Raw genomic sequence first — 26839 nt, forward strand, 5'->3', positions numbered from 1 at the left:
GTTGTGTGCGTAGAGATACTATAGATAGAAAAAAAGGGATAAGCAACGCCTTCTGCCGGAGACGGAACTTCCTGGTTCCTTCTGGAGTTTCTCCACGACTGCCCCAATAGAAAACTATGATGGGTGGCAGAGAATCGTGTGTGTGTGTTGGGGGGCTGTCTTTGCACCAGCTGTGATAGGATAATAGCACCGTGTCTTGCCCCCTCCCCGAACCCACAAAATACTAGAAGCAAAGGCGGGGCATAGAGATAGGAAAAGGGAAGAGCACGGCTGTTTTGCAAGGTAAGTGCAGTCACCCATTTATTTATTATATTAGGGTTTCTATACTGCCCTTCGCCAGCGGGCTGACACACGACACATTCGTACTGCATAATATAATACACAGGGCACGGAAAAATCAAAACAAGTATAATAATATTAATATTATTAATAGTAATATTATTAATAATAATAAATGCACTGTTCTGCCCGAATTCTCCTGGCAGCAACAGCATAAAAAGAGGAGAAAATCAGCAAAAGGGTACCTGAAATACAAAGCCAGCACACTAATGCAGGATTAACTTAAAAGTGTGACCCCTCGCTTGAATTCAGTAAGACTTACCTCTGCGTAGGCATGGTCAGGAGTCTGCTGAAAGTATATATAAGAGCCGTTGAACTGAATGGATCTAAATAAGTCACGTGTGCATCGATTTCAGTGGGTCTGCTCTCATTTGGGTGGGACTAAGCTCGGATGCAAGATGCAATCCTTGGGAGGTTTGGGTGTCTTTGACTGGTTTCCTATATGGAGAGCCTGGCTGCTGGATCAGACCCTCTAGCTCATTATCCTGTTCCCACGGTGCCCAAAGCAGATGCCCCAAAGGGAAGCAACGCAAGCAGAAAATGAGCACAACAGCAACTGTCCCCACTTGGGGGTGATTTTCCAGCAAAAATGACATTTTCTTTGCGTTATTGTCTCTGGCCCCTTATGCAATTTTTTTGCCTCTGGACTTGAATGATCTCCTCCTAACCCCCACTTAGACACGTAACGGGTACAACTTCGCACCCTTCCCAACACTGCAAGCCGGATCTGCTGCTGCTGCGCTTGGGGCGCCTCTCCTGCTCGGGAGAAGGGGCTGCCGGCCAGGGGGTGGCGGTGTGCGGATCTCCTGCCTGCCTGCCGGGGTGCTGCTGCTGCTGCCGCCGGGGAGAAAGGGGTTAAAGCGCTGTACGCTTTGCGGAAAACCCCCGCTGCCTTTTCACTCTGAACCTGCACTGCTGGGGAGACGGAGGAGCGATCGGGAGCGGTTTTTACGCCGCCTGCTTCCTCTGGTCTGCTATTATTTTAGAAGGGCTGGTCGGGATTCCGATCCGGATTGAGCCAAGCGGTGTGATGTGAACGCAATCACTCCCCTTTTTTATATATACTGTAGTTACCACTTTTTGCAAAAGCGCTTAAGACAACCGCTGGCATAGCAGCAGCAGCAGCGGATTGCAAGCCACAGCGGCCCCGATCCGTAAAAGCGGATGCTTTTCCTCGCGCAATGGGACTACTCGTGGGTAAGTGCTGATCATCTCAGCTGGCAGACCGGGAAGGCCCCAGTTTACAGCAAAGGTGGGCTTTCTTTAAAATCAAAGGAAACGAAATGAAAAGTCTCGCTGAGTCCAGTTGGGCTTGCTCCTGAGGAAGCCTGCAACTGACTGAAGATGTAAGTGTCGTGAGTTTGGGTGGACTTTGGGTTTACTTTCAGAGATGGCTAGTCCACTCCCAAAAAACTCTCTGAGTTAGGCTTCCCACCAAAATGGGAGAAATCTCCAACATTCCTGGACATGAAAAGCAAACCTGGTTTAATTTACCTTTTTAAAAAAACCACAAAAAACCTTAATTTTTGGTAGGTGCCTAAAGACTCGCTCACTTGCCCAGCTACAAATTCGTTTACGAATTGCAGCTATAGCTATAGGGGAAAGGTGTGTGGTTTACTTGAGTCGCTTTAATTTTACAGCATCTTGACTCCCCCCCCCCCCTTTAAAAATTACATCCCACTTATGGGGATGTGGTAGTTGTACGTTGTTGACAGCTGGTCTTTGGGAACAAATTCTGTAGCTCGGTCAGCTGCAGTCATCCACTTACCTGGGAGTAAGACTCACTCAGCCACTGTAGTGCAGCAGTTAGAGTGGGTTAGAGTGTCGGACTTGGACCTGAGAGACCACAGTTGAAATCCCCACTTAGCCATGAAAATCACTGGATGATCCCAGGCCAGTCACTGTCTCTTAGCTGAACCTACAGGGTTGTTGTGTAGCTGAACCTACAGGGTTGTCCCACAGGGTTGTTGTGGGAACTGAAGAGGGGGAGAACCATGGATGCCACCTTGAGCTCCCTGGAAGAGAAGGTGGGGACTAAATGCAATAAAAATAATAAAACTCAACTAGGTGTTACTCCTGAGTAAACACGTCATAGAGCAACCTGATATAGCCACTTTCCGGCTGGGGCTGATGAGAGTTGTCTTTCAAAACATCTGGAGGGTGTCAGGTTGATGAAGCCTGTCTCTTAACATCTGTCTGCATGTTGACAGGCTACTTTGGGGAATAGGGTCTGATACCAATATCTGGCAATATTCGGGGTTATCTACTGCCTCTGACCAATAGGGCAGTTCATTATTTATTTTGAGATATGTATCTTGCTTTTCTGCTCCAGAATGACTAACACCGTATTTTGAAAAAGAAATTCTGAATTAAAAATAAAGAACCAGAAAAACCACAGAAAACTTGCAAAGGGAAAAGATGGATTGCATTGTATGAAGTTATTTGTCACTTGGCCATAAGTGAGCGATGCTTTGCGTGAAAAGCATCCTTTTGTCTGCCTGCCTGGAGCAGTGTTGTTCCCAAACTTGGGCCTCTAGCTGCTTTTGGACTACAGCTCCCATCATCCCTAGCTAGCAAGGGATGATTGGAATTGTAGTCCAAAAACAGCTGGAGACCCAAGTTTGGGAAGCACTGACCTAGAACAACGTTCCCCAACCTGGTGTCCTGCAGACATTTTGGAGTACAGCTCCCACAAGCTCCAGCCAGTTTAACATTTCCTTGGGTGAGCTATATAGATTATATATCAGTAATCTTACTGATACACTCTCTCATGAAGTGGTAAACTTCTCACATGTGGCCCCTTACTTCTCTAGCTGTGGACATCCAACAAAGATAGATGGTGGAAAATTCAGGACAAGTGAAAGCACTTCTCCACTCAGCACGTAGTTAAACTGTGGAACTCACTGCCACAGGAGGCAGTGATGGCCACCAGGTTGGAGGGGACGGCTATCCATAACTGCTAGCCACATGGGCTATGCTGTGCCTCCAGGTCCTGAGATCAGTTGCTGGAAACTACAAGAAGGGAGAAGGTTGTTGTGTTTGAGTCCTGCTTGATGGCTTCCCATCAAGGCATCTGGTTGGTCTCTGTGAGAACAGGATGCTGGACTCGATTGGCCACTGGCCAGCAGATTCTCCTTGTGGAATGGACCACAGATTTAAATTGTTTTGAGACTCATGGGTATTGCAGCTTGATGAGGGTGTTTCAAACTCAGTTGAAGATTATACCCCCTCTCCCAACACAGTGCTACAACTCCCAGGCCTTGCGGCAGTTTTAAACTTCAGAATCTTAAGATGTGCATATGTTCCGAAATATTCCAATTTCCAGCCTTTTCATAATATTAATTTTGGAACTCAGCGTTTCTTGAACCCGGCACAGGTTCTGGCTGATGTTGATGGCAGTTATCATCCATAACATCTGGAAGGCACCAGATGAACGAAGCTTGGATTAAGGAAATGTCACACTTCTAGCAATCCTAAACAGGTTTACTCAGAAACAACTCCCGCTGAGCTCAGCGGGCTTAATCCCCAGTACCTGCGATTTTGCAGCCCTTTGGATGATGTAAATGTGTGGGTTTTGCCAGCCTTACCCAAAATAGCAAGGCGGGAAGGAGAACTCAGTAGCTGTTTATTTGCATATGTTAATTCATTTAAATGTATGCACATTTTTAAAACAGCCTATTGTCTAAGACTGGGGCTTGCCACTTTGTCCAGAGAAAGAGAGAGGGAGGCAGACGCTGCTGTTTGCATAGAACATGTAAATGGGTGCATATTTTGTTGGCATAGAACATTTAAATGGGTGCATATTTACATTTCCCTGAACAAGGATGCTGAGATGGGCGAGGAGAGGAGAGGAAAGGAGGGGAGGGGAGGGAAGGGACCCTGTCAGGCAGGTTTGAAGCACAGCTGGTCCTGATTCTGTCTAGGTGCTGGGAGTACCTGGAATGGATGTGCTTTTTAGCTGCCTTCAGGAGTGTTAGGGCGATGGTGGGCAGGATGTCAGATAAGGCACTGGAGAGTCAGGGGGGCTTCTTTAGTAAATGGAAGAAGGCAGCTCTTGACTTCTGATTGCATCCTAAGGAACATCATTGCTGCTACTTTCCGTTCAGGGATTATCAGCACAGTTCTCTCCAGATGTTGTGGACTACAGCTTCCAGTGATGGCCGGCTGACCGGCTACACATGGAGGAAGGCCGCCATGGAAATGCTTTGGCAGCCAGAGAGCTGTGACTTATTTGCATGCTTAATCTTGTACATTGCTCATGCTGTTTTGTGTGCAATTTGCATGAATGAGCTGGACATAGGGCCCAGCTTTTGAAACGCCTACTGGTTGCGTGAGGCTGGTTTCTGCAGCTTTTTTCCGGGATGGAAGCTTTGTTTGTTTTGTTTTGTTTTGTTATATTAAAAAGGGCAACCTTCTTAAGATGCTTTAGAAACAGGTCTATTAAAATGAAGACATCACCTCGCTGATGCTATAAAGCAACAGACTCACGTTACAGGATTGCCTGTTCTCCATCTGCCTGTAAGGACATGGGCTATATTCAGACTATACACTGGAAGTGCTGTAATGCTGTTTTCAACACTCATGGTTTCCATCAAAGAATTCTGGGAGCTGTAGTTTGTTAAGGGTGCTGAAGGTTGCGAGGAGACCCCGATTTCCCTCTCTGGGTGAATTACAAATGTCCATGAGTAGACAGTCCCTGCTTTACATTATGAATACCAGGACACAAAAGGAAAATAGATTCAAAGGAAGAAGGTAAAAAGCATATTCAAGCACCATTTCTTTGTACATTTATTTCTCCTATAGCCTGACAGAAAGACTGCTGTAGACATCTCATGTACAGTGGTACCTCAGGTTACATACGCTTCAGGTTACATACGCTTCAGGTTACAGACTCTGCTAACCCAGAAATAGTGCTTCAGGTTAAGAACTTTGCTTCAGGATGAGAACAGAAATCGTGCTCCGGCAGCAGCAGGAGGCCCCATTAGCTAAAGTGGTGCTTCAAGTTAAGAACAGTTTCAGGTTAAGTACGGACCTTCGGAATGAATTAAGTACTTAACCTGAGGTACCACTGTACCAGTGCCCTGACAGTTCAAAGCTGACGCAGACCAGTCATGGATTCCCCCAAAGAATTCTGGGAGCTGTCGTTTGCTAAGGGTGCTGGGAATTGCTGGGAGACCTCCGTTTCCCTTGCAGATCTACAATTCCCAGAGTGGCTTAACAATCAATCTCTCTTCCAAGGAACTCTTATATAATTGTAGCTCTGGGGAGGGAAATGGGCACCTCCTGACAGGTCTCAGCACACTTTACAACTCCCAGAATTCTTTGGGGGAAGCCATGACCCATAGCGCTTTAAATGTGAATGTGTGAACGTCGCCTGCTTCTTTCTCCTGTAGTGATGGGAAGAAGGACGAGGAGACAAGGCAAGTGTTGAAGGGGGTATCAGTGCACCCGACAGCATGTCATGCACGCACAGACGGGCTGCAGCACTGCTAAGGGTGGCCTCCTTGACAGGGAGCAGCCCTCGCCTTGAAGGCATCTACTCTCTGAAGGCTTGTCTGGTTTCAGGAGAAAGATTCATGGAGAGCAGGAGGGGGCTTTGAACTGCCCGTCCACAATTAGACTGAGACTGAGACCCCTTGATCTCAGCCTTCCCTGTTATGAAGAGCATTTTTTTTACTTCTGCCTGAACTACAGTCATTATTTCCAAACTGGCATCCCTACGTATGCATTAGCACATGCAGTTTTTGCACAGATCTGCCTCTTCCTTTGTCCTCCCTTTCTCCAATGTTGTAAGTTGCGACCACAGTTGCTCTCCAACCACCGATTGACTTTCCTGCCTCTCCTATTTTTGAAGACTTCTTGCTGCCTTCTTCTACAACCACAATGTTTAGTTTACACCCTCCAATGGACATGCGGGTCAGAAATCCAAGAGGGCAAGGATTCAGAGGGGGATTCTGTTACTGCAATTTCAATAGAAATGCAATTCTTCCCAGGGAAGACTGTGGACAGGTGCTGCTGTGGGCCTGTATGGGTCCGTTGACCAGGGTCGGCGGTTTGAATCCCCGCAACAGGGTGAGCTCCTGTTGCTCTGTCCCAGCTCTTGCCAATCTAAGAGTTTGAAAGCACATCACTGCAAGTAGATAAATAGGTACCATTCCGGCGGGGAGGTAAACAGCATTTCTGTGTGCTCTGGCTTCCATCATGGTATCCCATTGCGCCAGAAGTGGTCTAGTCATGCTGGCCCATGACCTGGAAAGCTGTCTGTGGAGGACAAACGCCGGCTCCCTCAGCCTGAAAGCGAGATGAGCACCACGACTCCATAGTCACCTTTCACTGGACTTAACCGTCCAAGGGTCCTTGACCTTTTAATTGTAGATGGTCAATTTTGAACCCCTGCCACGCTCTCCCACCTTTGAGTATTTTCAAAACTGATTTGGAGTGGCTGGCTCTTCACATCCTCTGTGACATATTACTGTGGTTATTATGGTTATTATTTAATTACCTGCCCTTTGCTGTAAGGTCCCAGGGCAGGTTGCAACCATTATAATACTGAAAACAGTTTAAAACAACTTACAGTCACAGAAATAAGATGGGTCCTGAAATATGCATCTCAAGTGTCAAAGGCCAGGGTAAAAAAGAGTGTCTCCACCCCCATCATTGAGGTCCAGCTCCGAGGGCCTTCTGGTGGTTCCCTCACTGCAAGAAGTAAAAGTTACAGGGAACCAGGTAGAGGGCGTTCGCAGTAGTGGAATGCCCTCCCACCATGAAATAAACAACAATTTGAATTTTAGAAGGCAGGGAAGTTTTTCATCTCTGAGGTTTTACTGTATTTTTAACCTTTTGTCAGGAGCCACTCAGAATGGCAGGGACAACCCGGTCAAATGGGTGGCATATAAATATTGACATTATTATTAATAATATTCACCAGAAGTTGGATAATGAAGGTGGCAGATGCATCTCTGTGGCAGGGAGTTCCACAGGTTGGGGGCTGCGACAAAGATGGCCCTCTCCCAGGTCGCCACCCCCTAAGTCTCTGAGGGTGGAGAAACAAACAAGAGGACCTGCTCTACCAATCTTAACACCTGGTGGGATTGATAGAGAAGGAGGCAGCCTTTAGGGTATTTGGGGCCTGAGTCGTTTGGGACTTTAACAATGGGGGATGCCTTCGCCTAAAGGTCCGCCCATGTGGCAGCCTTTCTCAGAGGACTGTTCTCTATAAAGTAGGACACACCTTATCCTATAGGCTTCCCTACGTGCCCAGAGGCACTTTCATGTCTGACAGCAGCCAGTCTTTTTAACGATTGTTCTGCACTGCTTTTAGCATTTTTGAGAAAATGTTTCTTTTATGCTGCCGTATACCACTGTGATGCTTTATGAAAGAGCAGTATACAAATACTTTTATGAATAAATAGCATTTATGCCAGGCCTTGATGATGGGCAGCTGAATGTGTGAACTGGCCCCTAGTGGGGGCACCAGTGGTACTGCCACCATTTAAATTTCCCAGAATGCCCCTGATATAGCGTCTCAACAAATAAAAATGGTGGCGATCAGATCCAGCTGACCAGGTCAGAGGGTCCAGGATCTGTGGGTCTCATGGGGGTAAACTGGACCCTGGGAGATGCCTGAGGGAGCTGGCTGCTGATGCCAGGCCAGCCAGGAGCCCCTGTGAATAGTGCTATGTGGAAGCTGGGCTTTGGTGGGTAAGCAAAGATCATGGAGTGTGTTAACTCGCCTGGGGTTAGGAGCTGGTTCTTCCTGGGGCTCCTTCTTGACTCAAGTCGGCAACCTCCCACTGCAAAGAGAGACATCCCTGCTGTGGGGCTGCGTGCCAGGAAACGGTCTCTCCATCTGCTTCCTTCCGCCCCATTGCAGAATCATTTCGATGCAGCGACAGAGAGAACACGTGATGCAACGAAGCATTTGCAAATTCCCTTTATGCAAACGAGTTCTTCTTCCTCCTGGAGCAAAGGAGCGATTTGCATAAGCTTCATGCAAATTTATTCAAAGCCACCAACGCCTTTGAGTTTCTGAAACTTGCAATTTGCAGTCATGCCTGCCTCTTTCCCCCGCCCTCCCTCCCCTCTGTTTTCTCTCCCCCACCCCACCTCCAGGCATCAAAACTAAAATTGGAGCCCTCCTCCTGACACTCCCCTCTGCTACTGAAGGACGTCCCGCAGAAATGGATCCACCTAGCCCTCGGTGGTGACTCCACCCAAGACCTCCCCACGGTTTTTTTGAGGCAGGTAAACCGTTGACTGCCCTGTTCAGAGGAGCGTCGGCTTCAGAGATGGCTGGGGCTGCTGGGCCCGCACTCTGGGTAAGAGGCTCTTGCCCTTTTGTGTAAAAGCTTCTGTCAGTTCTGCATGTTATCAGTTAGGATGTCTGTAGTGCCATCATTGTAACTGACCTGTAATGGAAGCAAAAAACAGACAGGTCCCTGCCTCAAGGGGGGGCGTACGGTCAATGTTCTCATCGACTGAGCTTCATACAAGTGGGGCGTCACTTTCACATCTGTTTTTGGTGTCAAGAGACCCCAACAGAGTGTGTGTGTGTTTGTGTGTGTAAAATCCACACCCCAACATTTAGAAAATACCTGGATTATCATAGAATCAGAATTGTAGAGTTGGAAGGGATCCTGAGAGTCCTCATCCAACCCCCTGCAACACAGTAATCTTTAGCCCAATCTGAGGCTCAAACCCACAACCCTGAGACCAGAGGTCAGCAAACTTTTTCAGCAGGGGGCGGTCCACTGTCCCTCAGACCTTGTGGGGGGCCATACTATATTTTGAAAAGAACAAAAAAATGAATTGCTATGCCCCACAAATAACCCAGAGGTGCGTTTTAAGTAAAAGGACACATTCTACTCATGTAAAAACATGCTGATTCCCAAACCGTCCATGGGCCGGATTTAGAAGGCGATTGGGCTGGATCCAGCCCCTGGGTCTTAGTTTGCCTACCCATGCCTGAGACTCTTGAGCCGCAGAGGTGTGGAGTATGGCTTGACACTGCTTTGAGAGCCAGTGTGGCATAGAGGTTAGAATGTTGGATCGGGACCTGGGAGAGTCCAGGGTTCAAATCCCCCACTGAGCCATGAAGCTGGCTCTCAGCTTAATTTCCCTCTCAGGGTTGTTGTGGGGAATTAAGTGAGGAGATGGGAAACCAGCTATAGCCGCCTTGAGCTCCTTGAAGAAAGAGGTAGGATATCAATGTAGCAAATAAATCAATAAATGAACAAATTCCTCTTTCAGGACCCAGTGACTTTTGACGAAGTGGCCATTTACTTTTCCCCAGAGGAGTGGGCAGAGCTGGCAGATTGGCAGAAAAATCTCTATAAGGATGTGACAAGAGCCAGCTACGAGATGCTGGTTTCATTAGGTAAGCTATTTGCTGTTTATTGGATGGCTCACGGGTTGTGCTCACCCAATGAATTTGAAGGGCTCCAAAAGGCAAGAGGTTATAATTAATATCCCACTTTGGACTTTGAAAGCTTTGGGCCTCCAAATGTTGCTGGGGTACAGCTCCCATCACCCTGACCATTGGCCATGTTGGTTGGGACTGATGGGGTTTGGCATCCCACCTCAAACCTCTCAGAGCTGTGTATCTCCAGAGCAGTCAAAACTGTGCTGTTATAGTTTTGCTGCTCTTGCAACGGCTCCCACCAGCCCTGACCATTGGCCCTGCTGACTGGGAATGGCAGGAGTTCTGCAGCATTCAGAGGACTCTGCATTGGCCACTCCTGCTGTAGACCATACCCAGCTAGACTGATCAATGAGAGACCATGTGGTATAGTGGTTAGAGCTGGGGTGGGCAATTTTTTTTACCCACAAAGCTCAACAACTTTGGCTGGTCCTCACGCATGTTCAGTTCATCAAATCTGACCCTCTTTGAAAAAAATTTGGGCACCCCTGTCGTAAACTGAATCGTTCGTAAACAGGACTGTTCTTAAACCGAGGTACCACGGTACTTTTAAAAAAAGCACTGAGGCAGGGGCAAAAAGTGAGGGGGTGTGCCATATTGTTCTTTGCCTCAGGTTACATAATGTCTTGGGCTGGTCTTCAAGTGCCCTATCAATCTCCACTTTACTAGGCCTCGCCTTACAGAAGCCCGACATCATTTTGAGAATCGAGCGAGGGGAGGAGCCTTGCGTGGGGAGTCTCCAGACCTCAAAGGCAAGAGAGGTTGCACACCACAGCATCTTTGGTGAGTCCCAGGCTCATAGATCAGAATATTGGGAGCTTCTGGTTGCTCTGAAGATGGCCGCCAAATCCGGTGTGCCAGTTGCGGTGGGAGATGTGCTCTACATTGCATGCTCGCATGGTGTTACTGGGGAAAAAAGTGTACTGAAGATTTCCTTGTCTCTAGAAGCAAATGGTGTTGCAGGCTAAATGTTTTATTTTGCTTAAGAGGAGGACGGGGACCCCTTTCTGCCTCAAGGGCAACAGGCTTTCCAGAACAGCTTTCCAGGGGTCACATGCTGGAATGGGTGAAGGAGAAATTTGGGTTGCCTTGAAAGGGAAACCCTTCCGAATTTGTGTTCTTTGCAACAATACACAAACCAAATCACAGATCCTGCCCCTCGAAATTCGCACATCTCTGAATTGTGCAACGGGACGTGTACAAAATTGCATATAGTGGTACCTCGGGTTAAGTACTTAATTCGTTCCGGAGGTCCGTTCTTAACCTGAAACTGTTCTTAACCTGAAGCTAATGGGGCCTCCCGCTGCTGCTGCACCGCTGGAGCACGATTTCTGTTCTCATCCTAAAGCAAAGTTATTAACCCGAGGTACTATTTCTGGGTTAGCGGAGTCTGTAACCTGAAGCGTATGTAACCTGAGGTACCACTGTACAGTACAGGTACATGCCTTAGTGAAAACAACATATATCAATACATCATATTCAGGGAACATCACGGTTACTATTTCTGCAGCAGGGGCCCTGTCTCCAGGGCCCTAGAGCTGCCCAATCAGCGTGAAGTCTTCACGTCCTTTGTGCTGATTAGAGCCAATCAGAGTGTAAGGAGGTGGGTCAGCCACTGAGGATTGGCTCCTAGGGCCACTTTGGAGAAGGCGTGCAGGAATAATTAATTAATTAATTAATTAATTAATTAATTAATTCATCTACCCTGCCCCTCTGACAGGGTTACTTCAGCTACTCTGGGCAGCTTCCAACAAAATACGGGGGGACCAGAAGAAAAACACACATCAAACATTAAACGTTTCCTGAAACAGGGCTGTCTTCAAATGTCCACGAAAAGTCATTTAGGTGTTTAAGCACTGAGAAGGAATAGTTCTGTATGCTCCAAAAGCTAAGCATTTAGGAACCCTGAAAAGACAAGGGGCTTCACTTTCAAGAGAATGGTGTGCCAGGGTCACCATATAAACTTGAAAATTCTGGTAATGTCCAGGGGATGGGGGCTAATTTGGTGCCCTCTGTCTGCCTCTGCCAATCACCCCGCAAAAAGCTGAACAACTAAGCAACTGCGTCTGTACTTTTACTTCTTGAAATAGGGCAACCCTAAATTAGAAGGTTATTGTATAACCTTCGAAAAGGACTCGGGTGCGAGGAGGAGTTGCTGTGACTATTACGAAGGGCCCTTGCACTTCTGGATTTGCTGCTATGCTACTGTAACATGCTCCCTAAGGCTGGAACTCTCCACACTGGGTGGTGGTAAAAAGGCAGGTTTTTAACCCTTCTTGATCAAAACGTAGTCAGGTCTTCTGTTGTGATCTCACCAGTTTTCTGTTGGCTCACATACAACCTTTCGCTCTTGTCTCCTGTTGTTGCAGATGGCCAAATCCTGATTAAGAAAGAATCCTGCCTCGAGGAGCAGCCACCATGCTGTGTGGGGCACCCAGAGGTGCTGAAGGCAGGCCCGAACAACGGGACCTTTGGTGAATTTTCCACGTGGCCAGGGAGCCACCTTGGGGCCAACTCGGCTGTGAATGGAATGGCCGCACTGTCAACTTGGTCCACCAAGCTCCAGTGGCAGAATGCGCAGGCGCCTCCCGTGGAATTTCAGGTGGGGCACCCAGGGGTCTCTGGCAGCGCTCTCTGGCCTGGCGGTGTCACGGTGCCCCCACCTAGCACCTACGAGGAGACGCTGCTCATCTGCACCCAGTGTCAGAAATGTTTCCCTGCCCGCTCGGCTCACGGCACCCCCTCTGGGGGAGAAGCGACGCAAGTCTGCCCCGAGTGCGAGAGCAGCAGTGGCCACAAGGGCACTCCCGCCGCGGCAGACCCGCGAAGCCACAACGCAACGATGCAGCCCTGCTCTTGCAGCCACTGTTCGGGGCTTGGCGTCCGCCAGAGAGTCCCTAAGGAGGAGAGGCCCTACAAGTGCGGCAAGTGTGAGAAGAGCTTCCGCTTCGTCCACGAATACACGTGGCACCAGAAGGTCCACGCCGGGGAGAAGATCTACAAGTGCGGTGTGTGCGAGAAGGTCTTCCGCCACAAGCAGGAGCTGATGTGGCACCAGCGGGCGCACACGGCCGAGTGGCCCCACAAGTGCGGGGTGTGCGGGAAGAACTTCCGCTTCAAGCAGGAACTGACCTGGCACCAGAAGACGCACTCGGTGGAGCGCCCCTACAAGTGTGCTGAGTGCGAGAAGAGCTTCCGCTTCAAGCAGGAGTTCATGTGGCACCAGCGGGCGCACGTCGGGGACCGCCCCTACAAGTGCACCGAGTGCGAGAAGAGCTTCCGCTTCAAGCAAGAGTTCAGCTGGCACCAGAGGAGCCACGCCGGGGAGAAGACCTACAAGTGCCCCGGGTGCGACAAGAGCTTCCGCTACAAGCAAGAGTTCTACTGGCACCAGAGGATCCACACGGGCGAGCAGCCCTACCCCTGTGCTTCCTGCGACTCCACCTTCACCTGCCGGCAGGAATACATGCGCCACCAGAGGCTGCACGACGGCGAGAAGCCCTACCAGTGCCCGCACTGCGATAAGACCTTCCGGCGAGGGTCCACCCTGATCCGGCACCGGCGGATCCACATGGGAGAGGGGCCGTTCAAGTGCTCCCACTGCGACAGGACCTTTGGCCAGAGTGCCAACCTCATCAAGCACCAGAGGATCCACACGCTGAAGGACGAGCCTGTGGAGAATGCCCACGGAGAATGGGGCCCTTGTTTGCAGGGCGTGGGGGTCCCCTCTGTCCAGCCCGAGGCCGTCAGTGTGCTGAGCCTGAAGACGGTTTCCGTGGGGGCGCTTCTCTTGCTGAACCTCCAGGAGCCGAAGCAGGAGAAAGATCCAGCCGGGAATTCTTGGGAACCACAAATGTGACCTCGGGTTTTTTACAGGACCCCTGTTAAAAAAAAAGATGGGGAATTGGGTTTTGTAGAGGGGAGAAGAGAGAGAGATTGATTCCACACTGGTAGGTTTGGCCCGATCGGTCGATCTCCAGAGTTTTGGGGGCAGATCGCCCAATGGCAGACATTACAAACTGTAAAGTAAGGCAGTGCCCTCTGAAGTGTGGAGGGAGGGGGAAAGGGACCCTCATCAAATCCCGAGGAAGAGGCAAATTCTGTTGGTGAGGCCTGTTTGGAATATGTGAAGGTAGAGCTGCCCCCAGCTGAGCCGAACGGGAGCGATGCGTTGAAGGAAGTGGCTGAGGCTCTTGGTTCCACATAGACCAGCAGCATGGTGACATCCAGGTGTTTGGGAGTACATGTCCCATCAGCCTCAGCCTGCACGATGGTGTGAGCTGGGGTTGATGGGAGTTGTAGTTGAAAACATCCCCGTCAGCTGGGGCTGATGGGAGCCGTATTCCAAAGCAGCCACATTGACTGGGGCTGTTGGGAGTTGTAGTCCAAAACAACCACATTGGCCAAGATTGATGGGAGTTGTGGTTGAAAACAGCCCTGTCAGCTGGGGCTGATGGGAGTTGTAGTCCAAAGCAGCCACATTGGCTGGGGCTGGTGGGAGTTGTAGTCCAAAACAACCACATTGGCCAGGATTGATGGGAGTTGTAGTTTAAAACAGCCCTGTCAGCTGGGGCTGATGGGAGTTGTAGTCCAAAGCAGCCACATTGACCAGGGCTGATGGGAGTTGTAGTCCAAAACAGCTGCATTGACTGACGAGAGTTGTAGTCCCCAAACTGCCTGAAGGGCACCAGGTTAGATGAAGCCTCTGCGTTCACAGCATCTGGTGGTTATCTTAGCACCACCGTAGTGCGCGATGTGATTGATTGATTTATTTTTGCCTGATTGTGCCAGGCTCTTCTTGGGAGACAAGGCCGCTGATAATTGTTTCTTTATAGATCTGGCACCCTGCTTATTCATCCCTTCTGTCTCAACCTGCTTTGCACCCAGAAAAAACAACAACACCCTCCTGGCTCCCAGGTAGTCGCTTCAAACTGTTGGCCGAAATCTTATTGCTGGGCCGGGGGTAGGGGGTTGTATTCGAAGTGCAGACTGAGAATACCTAAATGAGAAAGCAAAATAGCCCCTTGAGGGTGTGCTCTTGCACCTGCCCAAAAGAAGACTTGCAGGTGTTCCCCGTCAGAATTTGGAAACTGCAAGGAACAGACACCCACCGTCTCCTCTCTCTGCATCATTACAGTTGCTCTGAGCCTCAGTTTCCCCGACGCTTGGATTTAAGCTGGTTGGACATTTTCTTTCCAGCTCTCCCTTTTGCCACCCAGGAAGCTTTCGCCTAAAACTTCCTTGCTTTGACTTCAGTGCTGTTCCTTTTGAGCATTGGCACGGAGAGGTCCTTGCTTGGAGTGATCTGCACGTTGTAAGGTTCTTGCTTTGGGAAACCCAGATAAGCACCTGAAAATTAAAAGCTCTGTTGCCTGGGATGTTTTCCTGTACGTGAACAGAAGACTTTTGCACAGCCCCTGCCTTGTTCAGTGTGTCTTGAGAAGAAAGGTTGACCATGCCGAATTTGGCCGCCTGTCTGCCTCCTTTCGTAGCCGCGCCCCATGATGGCTTGGAGGGGTGGACTCTGTAGTTGGGACAATACCCGAGCGCTGATGGTTTCTGCACATTGAAGCAAAAAGGCAGCAATGTAGCTTTCCTGGGACCTTGCTTGCACAGCCCAATTCTGTGACAGCCTCTTACTCCAAACTGGCAACCTCCAGCACCGTTTTAATCTCCTGGTTGACGCTGTCTTGCCGTCCTTGTGAGTTTCCGTGAAATCCACCCGAGGCTGCTATTTTCTTACTTAAACAAGTATTTTAATGTTGAATTGTGTTTGGATAATGTGTCATGAAATATGCAATTTTTTTAAGGGTGGGGAGGGAAGGGTGTATGATACTATTTAGGGCGCAGAGGTGCCAGCATTTTCTTCCTCAAAGGGCTCTCATGTCTTTCCAAGCGGCCTGATAATAAGAAGCGAGACTGTGGCAAGGCAGAGGTAGGCCGGTTGCCATGGATACCCTGTTGATCACGGAAGCTGCCCTTGTTGCAGGGAGTGGCAGGGAAGGTTGGGTTGTTGTTTTTTAGTCTGAGGGCCACATTCCCTCACAGGGAACCTTCTGGGGGCCACATGCCAATGGTGGGCGGGGCCAGAGACAAAAGGGGGTGGGGGAAATTTACCTATCTGCAGTGGGCTACATCGGAAGCCAGAGGTTTCGACACACACATCTCCATCCTCCATCCAGCCAGGTGAGCAAGAGAGATGATCCCAGGTCAAGGAATCATCCCAGCCAGGAAAAAGCACTTGAGGAAGACTTGAGGAGGAGGTACGAGCATCCCAAGGGCCAGAGAGAACTGGAGAGCCTATGGTTTCCCCACGCCTGTCTTATTTGAGACCCCATGCATGAGGGATAGCTCAGTGGGCAAAGCACAAAGGTCTTAATCTGAAAGTCTCGGGTTTGAGTCCCATATTGGGCAAAGGTTTCCTGCATAGCAGGGGGTTGGACTAGATGACCCCATGGGGTCCCTTCCAATTCTACGATTCTAAGGGTCTATGATTCTAAGGACCCCAGGGCTTTTCTCTACCACAGCACACTATAATTGGGCTACCCTGGTGCTCAGATCCCACCCCACCCACCTCTCAATGCAACACAGCTGCCCCAAGCAATGGAGGAAAAGGAGGAATAGCCACCAAGAGGCTTGGCTTGAAAGATTCAGTAGCCTTGATATAGATACTGAAAATAATAATAATAATTTATTTATTTGTTTATACCCCACTGATCCGGCTGGGTTTCCCCTGCTGCTCTGGGCGGCTCCCAACAAACTACAGTGGTGCCCCGCAAGACGAATGCCTCGCAAGACGGAAAACTTGCTAGACGAAAGAGTTTTCCGTTTTGGAGGTGCTTCGCAAAACGAATCTCCTATGGGCTTGCTTCGCAAGACGACAATGTCTTGCGAGTTCCTGCAGGTTTTTTCCCTCCCCCCCCCCTTTTCTAAGCCGCTAAGCCGCTTATCACCTGATCCGATAAACTGATAAGCCGCTAACAGCGCTAATAGCGCTAATCCTCTAATCCGTCAATGGGCTTGCTTTGCAAGATGAAAAAACTGCTAGACGAAGAGAATCACAGAACGGATTCTTTTCGTCTTGCGAGGCACCACTGTATTAAAAACACAATCAAACATCAAACATTAAAAACTTCCCTAAATAGGGCCGTCTTCAGATGTCTCTTAAAAGTCAGATAGTTGTTTATTTCCTTGACATCTGATGGGAGGGCGTTCCACAGGGCGGGCACCACTACCGAGAAGGCCCTCTGCCTGGTTCCCTGTAGCTTTACTTCTCGCAGTGAGGGAACCGCCAGAAGGCCCTTGGAGCTGGACCTCAGAGTCCGGGCCGAACGATGGGGGTGGAGACGCTCCTTCAGATATACTGGGCCAAGGCCATTTAGGGCTTTGAAGATCAGCACCAACACTTTGAATTGTGCTCGGAAATGTACTGGGAGCCAATGTAGGTCTTTCAAGACCGGTGTTATGTGGTCTCGGTGGCCACTGCCAGTCACCAGTCTAGTTGCCACATTCTGGATTAGTTGTAGTTTCCAGGTCACCTTCAAAGGTAGCCCCACGTAGAGCACATTGCAGTAGTCCAAGCAGGAGATAACCAGGGCATGCAACACTCTGGCGAGAGAGTCTGATGGGAGGTAGGGTCTCAGCCTGCGTACCAGATGGAGCTGGTAGATAGCTGCCCTGGACACAGAATTAACCTGTGCCCCCATGGACAGCTGTGAGTCCAAAATGACTCCTAGGCTCCTTCCCCTGCCCCACACACCCCTTTTGTTTCTACTTTAGCACCCTGTGGTTGTAGCACCCGGCCATTTGTGTTGCGATTGTACGCCAACTCAGATGGGGACCTTTCGTCTTCGGGGGGTTGGTTTGCCTGCGGAAGTGCCGCATGTGATCCTTTGATATTCAAAATGAATGAATAAATCAAAATTCTGGGGTGGGAATTAAAAACAACAACAACGTCCTGTGCGTGAATTGCATCATGACCGACAACTGCCAGTACTTTGGGGGCATGGTCTGAGCAAAGTCCCTGAGGGCCTGATAGTGGGATTTGGAGGGCCACATCCAGTCCTGGCACTTGAGGACTTGCATAAAGGCAAGTCTCTGTTGGAGACAAGTGTCTTCTGTGCTTAAAGGTGAGGGCTGACAGGTGGAATCTCAGGTGGGGCTAGGTTTTTAAACTAGTCCCACATCTATCAAGCAATGCCACTTTCCACCAGATGATGGCACTCTATCCTTTTCAGCTCAAGAGTCGTCTTTTCCCTTTGTCCATGAAGGGGCAGCAGTCGGAAGGGATTCCTGCTACAGGAGCAGTTTATGGCAGCTTCCAGAATTATATCGTGTATCTGAAGAAGTGTGCATGCACACGAAAGCTTATACCAAGAACTAACTTAGTTGGTCTTTAAGGTGCTACAGGAAGGAATTTTTTTATCCAGAATTATACACCTTCTGCCCGCATGTTAGATAAACCAGGTGTGGGGAAGTGCCCAGACAGCAATCACAGGAGAGTATGTATGGCTTTATTATGGTGCAAATAAGAGACCCAGCTCTTGCAATTTTCCTGGAGGAGTAATTTCCTGGCGGTTTTGCCTCCTTTATATAACACAGAAGTTTCTTGCCTTGCAAAGGTGTGTTTCGGCCCACATTTTTAACACGGGCCTGCCAAATTCACACTACCCAAACCAGTTTGTGCACCAAAACACAGCTATCTTTAGGAACCTGCACTTCTCCCAATTTTATGATGCAGCTTTTCCAACCAAATGAATGTGTGCAAATATACATACGTTAGGAGACATTTAAAAACTCACACATCAGTAAAAACAACATCCCAAATGGCATTCTGCATGCAAAACGTGTCTATTAAGCAAAACTGGAAATTACAAGAACGATAAAATGTGTTCTGAAATGCCAATGAATTTCAGATGCGCACACAGAAATTGATGCAGAAATGTGGAGAAGCATGGAAAATGAGAAACTGAGAGACTGTGGGATAGCTCAGTCAGCAGAGCACAAGACTCTTCATCTCAGGGTTGTCGGTTTGAACCCCACTTTGGATGAAAGATCCCTGCATTGCAGGACTAGATGACCCTCGGTACCCCTTCCAACTGCAGTTCTGAAATTGGCAGATTTCATTCAACGTTGCTCAGAAGTAAGTTCCATTATGTTCAATGGGATTACTCCCCAGGGAAGCATCCATTAAGCATCCGGGTTCACGTGTCCCTTGGCCTAGACCCCTGGGTGCTTCACATGAGAGGTATTGATACATATTTTAACATGAGACCCTAAGAGCAGCCCTGCTGGATCAGGCCAGTGGCCTGTCTAATCCAGTATCCTGTTCTCACAGTGGCCACCCAGAAACCTTAATTGGAAGCCCTCAAGGAGGACACTGGCCCTAGAGCAACTGTTCCCACTCATGTGGCTTCCAGGAACTGATAATTTTTCTTTCATTAGATCCTGGTGGGCCGTGTTATGACCACGGAGGGGGGGCAGGGGGGGAAGAGTGGAGTGGGGTGCAGGTTTCGCTCGTTGATGGAGCACATGTGCTAATCAAAAAGAAAATACAGCCTTCCCAGGACTGTGTCTCGAGTCCATCCAATTAGCCTTTATCAATGCTATTTTAAACCCTGTGTGGACCCCCAATCTGCTTCCTGCTGCTTATTTGGTACTGCTGCTTAGCCCTGAGTTGATTCCCAGCGCGCCTGGGCACACCACCCCTCCCTCCTGTTGTTGACCGGAGCTGTTCTGGGCCAAGAAGCATTTAGAGGAAAGGAGAAAACTAAGCACAATTTTCCCAGCCGCTTAAGCTATAAATAATCAGGGGAAAGGGCCTGTTGACAAGAAGAAAATAAGGGAGAGCCAGACTTTTTCCTCCTTTGCAGCATTCCATAATAAGGGAACTTCGACGGGTTCAGCTCTCGGGGACAAATCGAGGAAAGGGGAGATTACCTCTGAGTGTGTGCAGAGTGCATTTCTCATTTGGTTTGCCCTATCCAGCTCACATGCCATATGGGTTTTGCAAAGGGACTGTTACTTTAAATCCCTCCACTGAAGTGATGGGAGGATACCAGCGAGAGAATTGTCAGTCCCACTCCTCTCCTGGCCCCCAAAGCCCTTTGGGAGCAGCCTGGGGCCAGTCAAGGCTGGCCCAAGACATTTTGCCACCTGAGGCAAAGGGAAAGATGGCACCTCCCGTTATACCACGAGCAAAAGCTGAACCAGACCAGGAGTTGGATCTTACACTAGCATCCTCTACTGCACCTCAGCAACACATACACACACACACACACACACACACACACACACACACGCCTGCCTCCTGGGCCTCCTGAGGCACCTGCCTCACTCTGTCTCATGGTAGGGCTAGCCCCTGGTGCCAGAGGTCAGCAGAGGAGAGGGTTGCTGGCTAGCTGTATGTGCAATGGGGCTGGAGAAGAGAGGGGGGCTCTGAAGAAGTCAGGTGGGATTTGTAGTAGCTCAGGAGTGGACTCTCCTTCTTTGGAGGTTTTGCTTTGGTTGAGATTCCTGCATCGCAGGGGGTTGGACTAGATGACCCTGAGGGTCCCTTCCAAGTCTACAATTTTATGATTCTATGATTCTGCCACTGAGCCTTGGAATCTGGAGTTGACACACTTTTAAGACCACCTGCCAAAACACAGTTTTATTGATTTCCTCAGTAAATACTAGTCAGGGTAGGGTTCTTTTTGGGGTGGGGGCTGCCTCTTATGATGTGCCCTTGAGGTTTCCAGTGCTGAGTTGAGGGTTTTCAGGGGAGGAAAGCAGCTGATGTTTCAGAAGCAACCATAGGCATTTCCTGAGAATCTTCTACAAGGTTAAGGACCTATCCTTGGAGACTCTTCTATCAATGGTTGGGGAAAGGGGGGCGGGGCTGGGTGTTCCTTTGGGAAGGAGAATTAAGGAGATGGAGTGAGCCTTGCTTTTTGCTCCAGGATGAAAGGAATAATTGTTCTAGAGTTACCAATTTGCAAGCATCTATTGTCGACAATAGATGCCTGGGACGCGGGTGGCGCTGTGGGTAAAACCTCAGTGCCTAGGACTTGCTGATCACATGGTCGGCGGTTCGAATCCCCGCGGCGGGGTGAGCTCCCGTCGTTCGGTCCCAGCTCCTGCCCACCTAGCAGTTCAAAAGCACTCTTAAGTGCAAGTAGATAAATAGGTACCGCTTTATAGCGGGAAGGTAAACAGCATTTCCGTGTGCTGCGGTGGCGCTGGCTCACGGCCTCTAGAGCGAGATGAGCATGCAACCCTAGAGTCGGACACGACTGGCCCGTACGGGCAGGGGTACCTTTACCTTTACCTTTATTGTCGACAATGTTGGAATAAAACTGGGGGGAACTCAAGAAAAGTAACAAGTTTATGAGAGACTTGTTTTTTAATAGCCGTATAGTTTTTTAATAGCCTAATAATAATAATAATAATAATAATAATAATAATAATAATAATAATTTTTATGTATATCCCGCCCTCCCCATCCGAAGCCGGGCTCAGGGCGGCTAGCAACAATAAAATAGATGCAGCCCCAGTGATTTTGTTAGATCTTCTCTATGATTTAGCTGGATCTCACCCAAAGGCTACATTTTATTCTGCCACAGGATCCATTTCGATTTACAAACCATGCAAAGCCAAATAATAACATTATTTTTCAATTTGAAAAAAAACAACACAGAAAGAAATAAGAAATTAGCCCGTTCCCAGCTGCACATACCAATGTAAAGAAAGGTCACTGCGTCCCCAGCTTTCAAAAAAGCAGGGGAAAGATACCCAGGGTGGCCTCCTTTAGGAGTGAAGGGGTTGACCAGTCCCAAGAAGTCCCTCTTTGATCCAGATGTTTGACATTCACTGTGAAAATTAAATCATCTGCTTTTTGCCTACTAGTTGAAGTCAGCAGCACCTGGCTTAGGGGAATAGAGTTCTGGAGCTAAGATGATGCTCCTGCTTGTCATAACCACTTATTTTGGGGTGTTTTTTTTAAAGAACTTTGGCTGGAAGTCCAAAGGAAGCATCTTAAGTGTTTGTGCAGCTCCATCCTTTCCTTAACTCCCCCTTCATTACACAATGGGAGGAAGCAACAGGGGTGGGTGTGCTTGATCCTGTTATTCTCTCTGAGTATCTAACCTGTGTCTCTTTCCCTCCGCTCCTTCCTTGGCTAGGAGCATTAATTCAGTTCCTTTTATCTGCTCCCCAAAATGTTTACAGTTAAAAGTAGAGCAGTCAAATGTACCTCCCGCTCCCCATTCGTCTTAGGCAGCAAAACACTTTGGGTCAGCTCAAGCACAATTTTGCCTTAAAAACACCCTCCTGGGGCAGGCAGTTCCCCCTAATGCAATACCTTTCGCATGTTGTTTTCGCTGATCTATACATATCTATGCACACTTTTCTCTAATGCATGCATTTATTGCAAACGCCGTTTTGGGTAGCCTTGCAAAATTCCGAGAAGCGCAGATTTCAGCACACATATCATTTTTGGGTAGTGGGAATTATGCAGGTCTGTGTCGATGTGCAAACTGAACTGACTTTTTTTGCTCCCTTGCGGCCCTCTTTGTCAACATGCCTTTTTGAAACAGAGCCATCTGATGCCTCCCGGCTCCATCTGCCTCACAAAAATAATTCCCACATTTTGACTTCCCACCGACAGATTGGAAATGGGCTTTGTCAGCCTCCAAAAAGTCGCGTTTGTGTGTCTGCTGTCTAGGGTGCCGGGCTCCCCCTGCCCTTCCCAGACCCCTGCCCTGCTCCTGCCACCCTGAACATCAGTAAGCTTTTATTGGCTTGGACCAGGGAGTTAAAAATGCCAAGATGACGCTAAACAAGGCGGACTCTCTCACCTGGCAGGCTCAGGGACCAGATCCGCTCATGGGAACCTCTCCCAGCTCCATTCCCAGCTCCGTTTTGCTTTGGCAGCAGGGGGGAAGGAGGAGTGTTTCAAGACATCAGGCAAACAGCTGGCTATTTGGGTCCACTGATAAACACGGCCATCTAGGGATCAGCCCATGTTCGTTGTCACTCACTCACTCACTCACTCACATCCTTCGCTGGAATTCCTGGGGGAGGCCAGAAAAAAAGCAGAGCACTCCTTGGAATAAGAGCTGAGTGCTGGAGGGAGCAGAGCAGCCTCCCACAGTCTGAGACCCACCAGAAAGTTTCTGGCTACAGATCACGTCAGCCCTGGCTGGCAATACCATCCCTGCCCACTGTGGAGGCTTCATCAGGCATTAGCTCTACCTCATGAGGACTAGAAACCTGCTTTTAAAAGGTGCATGCAGCTTCTTGGGGTGCCAAATCCCACACCTAATAATCGGTGCTGCACTCAGGATGGAGGGCTCGGTAGTGTTGGAAATGCAGTCTGCACACACTCAGGGGTATTTTTCAAAAACAGAAGTACTGTTTTGGGGGGACAGGGGGCGGGCAGGTGTGGGGAACTCCCTGGTCCTGAATGGGGTAACTGTGCCCTTGAAGGACCAGGTGCGCAGCCTGGGAGTCATTCTGGACTCACAGCTGTCCATGGAGACACAGGTCAATTCTGTGTCCAGGGCAGCTGTTTATCAGCTCCATCTGGTACGCAGGCTGAGACCTTACCTGCCCGTGGACTGTCTCACCAGAATGGTACATGCTCTAGTTATCTCTCACTTGGACTATTGCAATGCGCTCTATGTGGGGCTACCTTTGAAGGTGACCTGGAAACTGCAACTAATCCAGAATGTGGCTGCTAGATTGGTGACTGGAAGCGGCCGCCAAGATCATATACCGGTAACACCGGTCTTGAAAGACCTACACTGGCTCCCAGTACGTTTCCGGGCACAATTCAAAGTGTTGGTGCTGACCTTTAAAGCCCTAAACGGCCTTGGTCCAGTATACCTGAAGGAGCGTCTCCACCTCCATCTTTCTGCCCAGACACTGAGGTCCACCGCTGAGGGCCTTCTGGCAGTTCCCTTGCTGCGAGAAGCCAAGTTACAGGGAACCAGGCAGAGGGCCTTCTCGGTAGTGGCACCCACCCTGTGGAATGCCCTCCCATCAGATGTCAAAGAGAAAAATAACTACCAAACTTTTAGAAGACATCTGAAGGCAGCCCTGTTTAGGGAAGCTTTTAATGTTTAATAGATTATTATATTTTAGTGTTTTGTTGGAAGCCGCCCAAAGTGGCTGGGGAAACACAGCCAGATGGGCGGGGTATAAATAATTTATTATTATTATTATTATTATTATTATTATTATTATTATTATTATTACTACTACTCGTCTCACTTCAAGCGTCTCAGGGTTGATATTAATGAATGAAAGTGCCATAAGGTGTGCTTGTGTTTGTGAGTGTTTTAAATGTCACTTTCATAGAAGCACAGATTCATAGAATTGCGAGAGTTGGAAGGGACGCCAAGGGTTGTCTAGTCCAGCCCCCAGCAATGCAGAAATCTTAGCTAAAGCACCCATGACAGATGACCATCTGACCTCTGTGTTAAAAACCTCCAGTGAATGAGAATTCACAGCCTCTGCTGTTGAACAGCTCTTATGGTCAGAAAGTTTCTCCTGGTTTTTAGTTTCCTTTCTTGTAACTTGAAGCCATTGGTTTGAGTCCTAGCTTCCAGAGCAGGGTCCCAAGTCTTATAGGGTTGGAGACAAAAGCAGTAGTTATGAGCACAAAATGCAATCTGGGTGAAACACTTTCCTTGTTACAGATTGGATGGATAGACGATAGGTAGATAGATAGATAGATAGATAGATAGATAGATAGATAGATAGATAGATAGATAGAGGTTCAGAGAATTGGAAGTACAGTGGTGCCTCGGTTTTTGAACATAATCCATTCCGGAAGACTGTTTGAATTCTGAAACGTTCAAAAACCGAGAATTCAACAGCCAACAGCTAGGCTTCAATCAGCAGAAGCCATGTGGCCTGTTCGACTTCCGAGGCATGTTCGAAAACCAAAGCATTTACTTGTGGGCAGTGCTTTTTTCCCCTTAAAAAAAATGTTTAGGGGTACTCTCATTTTCCTACTCATTTTGAAATACTGCCCCTCTATGAAGCCAAACTTAGATTCTCAAAATGTTTAGGGGTATGCGTACCCCTGCGTACCCTCAGGGGGAAAAGCACTGCTTCCGGGTTTATGGCGTTCAAAAACCGAAATGTTCGTCAACGGAAAAGTTTAAAAACTGAAGTACCACTGTATATAATACTTCCCATCATGTAAACATGGTCACATACACACAAATTTCTCTCCCCGTGTTCTTGCCTGAGGTCTGGCCATGCCGTCTGGGCAGTGCAGGCAGAGCGGCACCCTGTGAGGTGTGCCTGCTTCCAGCATTAGTACAATTCCAGGAGGAGTCCTAGAACAGGCATAGGCAAACTCGGCCCTCCAGGTGTTTTGAGACTACAATTCCCATCATCCCTGACCACTGGTCCTGTTAGCTAGGGATGATGGGAGTTGTAGTCCCAAAACATCTGGAGGGCCGAGTTTGCCTATGCCTGTCCTTGAATCATAGGATTGGAAGGGACCTTGAGGGTCATGGACAGAAGGCCACCCAGCCTCTGCTTAAAAACCTCCTAGGAAGGAGAGTCCACCACTTTCTGAGGGAGTCCGTCCCACTATCAAATGGCTCTTGCCATCAGAAAGTTCTCCCTAAAGTTCAGTCAGGTTCTCCTTTCTTTGAACCCATCGGTTCTGGTCCTCCCCTCTGGAGCAGCAGAAAACAAGCTTGCTCCACCTTCCATGTGAGAGCCCTTCAGATATTTGAGGATGGAGTTTGAACGCATTCCTGTTTGTTGTTTAGTCGTGTCCGGCTCTTCATGACCCCATGGACCAGAGCACGCCAGGCACTTCTGTCTTCCACTGCCTCCCACAGTTTGGCCAAACTCATGCTGGTAGCTTCGAGAACACTATCCAACCATCTCGTCCTCTGTTGTCCCCTTCTCCTTGTGCCCTCCATCTTTCCCAACATCAGGGTCTTTTCCAGGGAGTCTTCTCTTCTCATGAGGTGACCAAAGTATTGGAGCCTCAGCTTCAGGACCTGTCCTTCCAGTGAGAACTCAGGGCTGATTTCCTTCAGAATGGATAGGTTTGATCTTCTTGCAGTCCATGGGACTCTCATGAGTCTCCTCCAGCACCACAATTCAAAAGCATCAATTCTTCGGCGATCAGCCTTCTTTATGGTCCAGCTTTCACTGGATTCCCTTCATGGATCACTGCCTTGCCGTGGTGAAGGGCCTTGAATAACTCAAAGAAGCTATGAACTATGCCAAGCAGGGCACCCAAGATGAACAGGTCATAGTGGAGAGTTTTAACCAAACGTGATCCACCTGGAGCAAGAACCGGCAAGCCACTCCAGTATCCCTGCCAAGAAAACTCCATGGACAAAGACAACAGGCATTCCTGTTTACCCATGCGCATTTGGTGGCCAAAAAATGCTGCTCTGGCAACCTCGAGATGACTGGACAGATGGATTTTTAAAAAAATTGTAACTTCCTTTAATAGTTTTGAGCTGTTTTTGTTTTTAAAATCTGTTTGCCATCCTCGGCTCCTTGGGGAGGAAGGTTGGGATGGGATAAAAAATTGATAAATAAAACAATAGCAGATAAAAGTCCCCGGGCCTCAGTATCCCTACTGTAGCATCAGAAGGAGATGAGCAAACTCCTGCTGGGAAAAAGCATTGTTTTAATGGGAGGGGGGCATCTTCCTTTCAGGTGGGGGTGGGAGGGATGTTTTGCACCAAGACGGGGACTGTTTTGGCTGCTGCTCTGGAGTCACCTTGATGCAGAGGCCAAGTGGGTCAGGGCCCCCGTCGGCAGCAGTCCAGCAAACAGGAAAGAGCCTGGCTATCGCCACTTTCCGTTCCTCCTTAGAAGATGCCTTTGGAAAAAGAAGCAATCAGGGATAAAAATGGGACAGCGCAGTCAGAGGAAGACCTTGCGATCAGCAAACTCTCTGTGGAAGGCAAAGGAGGAAGCCTAGGATATGAACCAGCGAGGGGCATTTGAAGGAAAACACAAGGGCAAATCTCTGACTCACGTAGAGGGACAAATTTACATAAGAGCTTGCTGGATCAGGGCCAGTGGCCCGTCTAGTCCACCACAAACAGAACG

At 48.8% G+C, this 26839-nt stretch overlaps 1 protein-coding gene across 3 annotated transcripts; it reads left to right on the plus strand.

Moving 5' to 3' along the window:
• Positions 1-29: 29 nt before the first annotated feature.
• Positions 30-15524, plus strand: LOC309521034 (uncharacterized protein). 3 transcript variants are annotated; one of them, XM_082203230.1, is made up of 5 exons: positions 30-282; positions 8452-8657; positions 9589-9715; positions 10427-10540; positions 12127-15524. In XM_082203230.1, exons 2-5 carry the CDS (start codon positions 8628-8630, stop codon positions 13614-13616), a joined length of 1761 nt encoding a protein of 586 aa, XP_082059356.1. In that variant the 5' UTR covers positions 30-282; positions 8452-8627; the 3' UTR covers positions 13617-15524. The 3 variants fall into 3 exon arrangements, with proteins under 3 accessions (XP_082059356.1, XP_082059355.1, XP_082059357.1); XM_082203229.1 differs by lacking the exon at positions 30-282 and adding an exon at positions 1240-1536; XM_082203231.1 differs by lacking the exon at positions 30-282 and adding an exon at positions 5422-5593.
• The last annotated feature ends 11315 nt before the right edge of the window (positions 15525-26839 follow it).

Source organism: Podarcis vaucheri, assembly GCF_965113315.1.
Source record: "Podarcis vaucheri genome assembly, chromosome: 16".
Taxonomy (NCBI): domain Eukaryota; kingdom Metazoa; phylum Chordata; class Lepidosauria; order Squamata; family Lacertidae; genus Podarcis; species Podarcis vaucheri.

What these genes read in the sequence shown, in the direction of transcription:
- LOC309521034 (XM_082203230.1), top strand. Translation starts at nt 8,628, where the DNA reads ATGGCTGGGGCTGCTGGGCCCGCACTCTGG. An exon ending in CGAGATGCTGGTTTCATTAG is followed by an intron (nt 9,716 to 10,426) that starts GTAAGCTATTTG and finishes CCACTTTACTAG; the next exon opens with GCCTCGCCTTACAGAAGCCC. An exon ending in TGCACACCACAGCATCTTTG is followed by an intron (nt 10,541 to 12,126) that starts GTGAGTCCCAGG and finishes CTGTTGTTGCAG; the next exon opens with ATGGCCAAATCCTGATTAAG.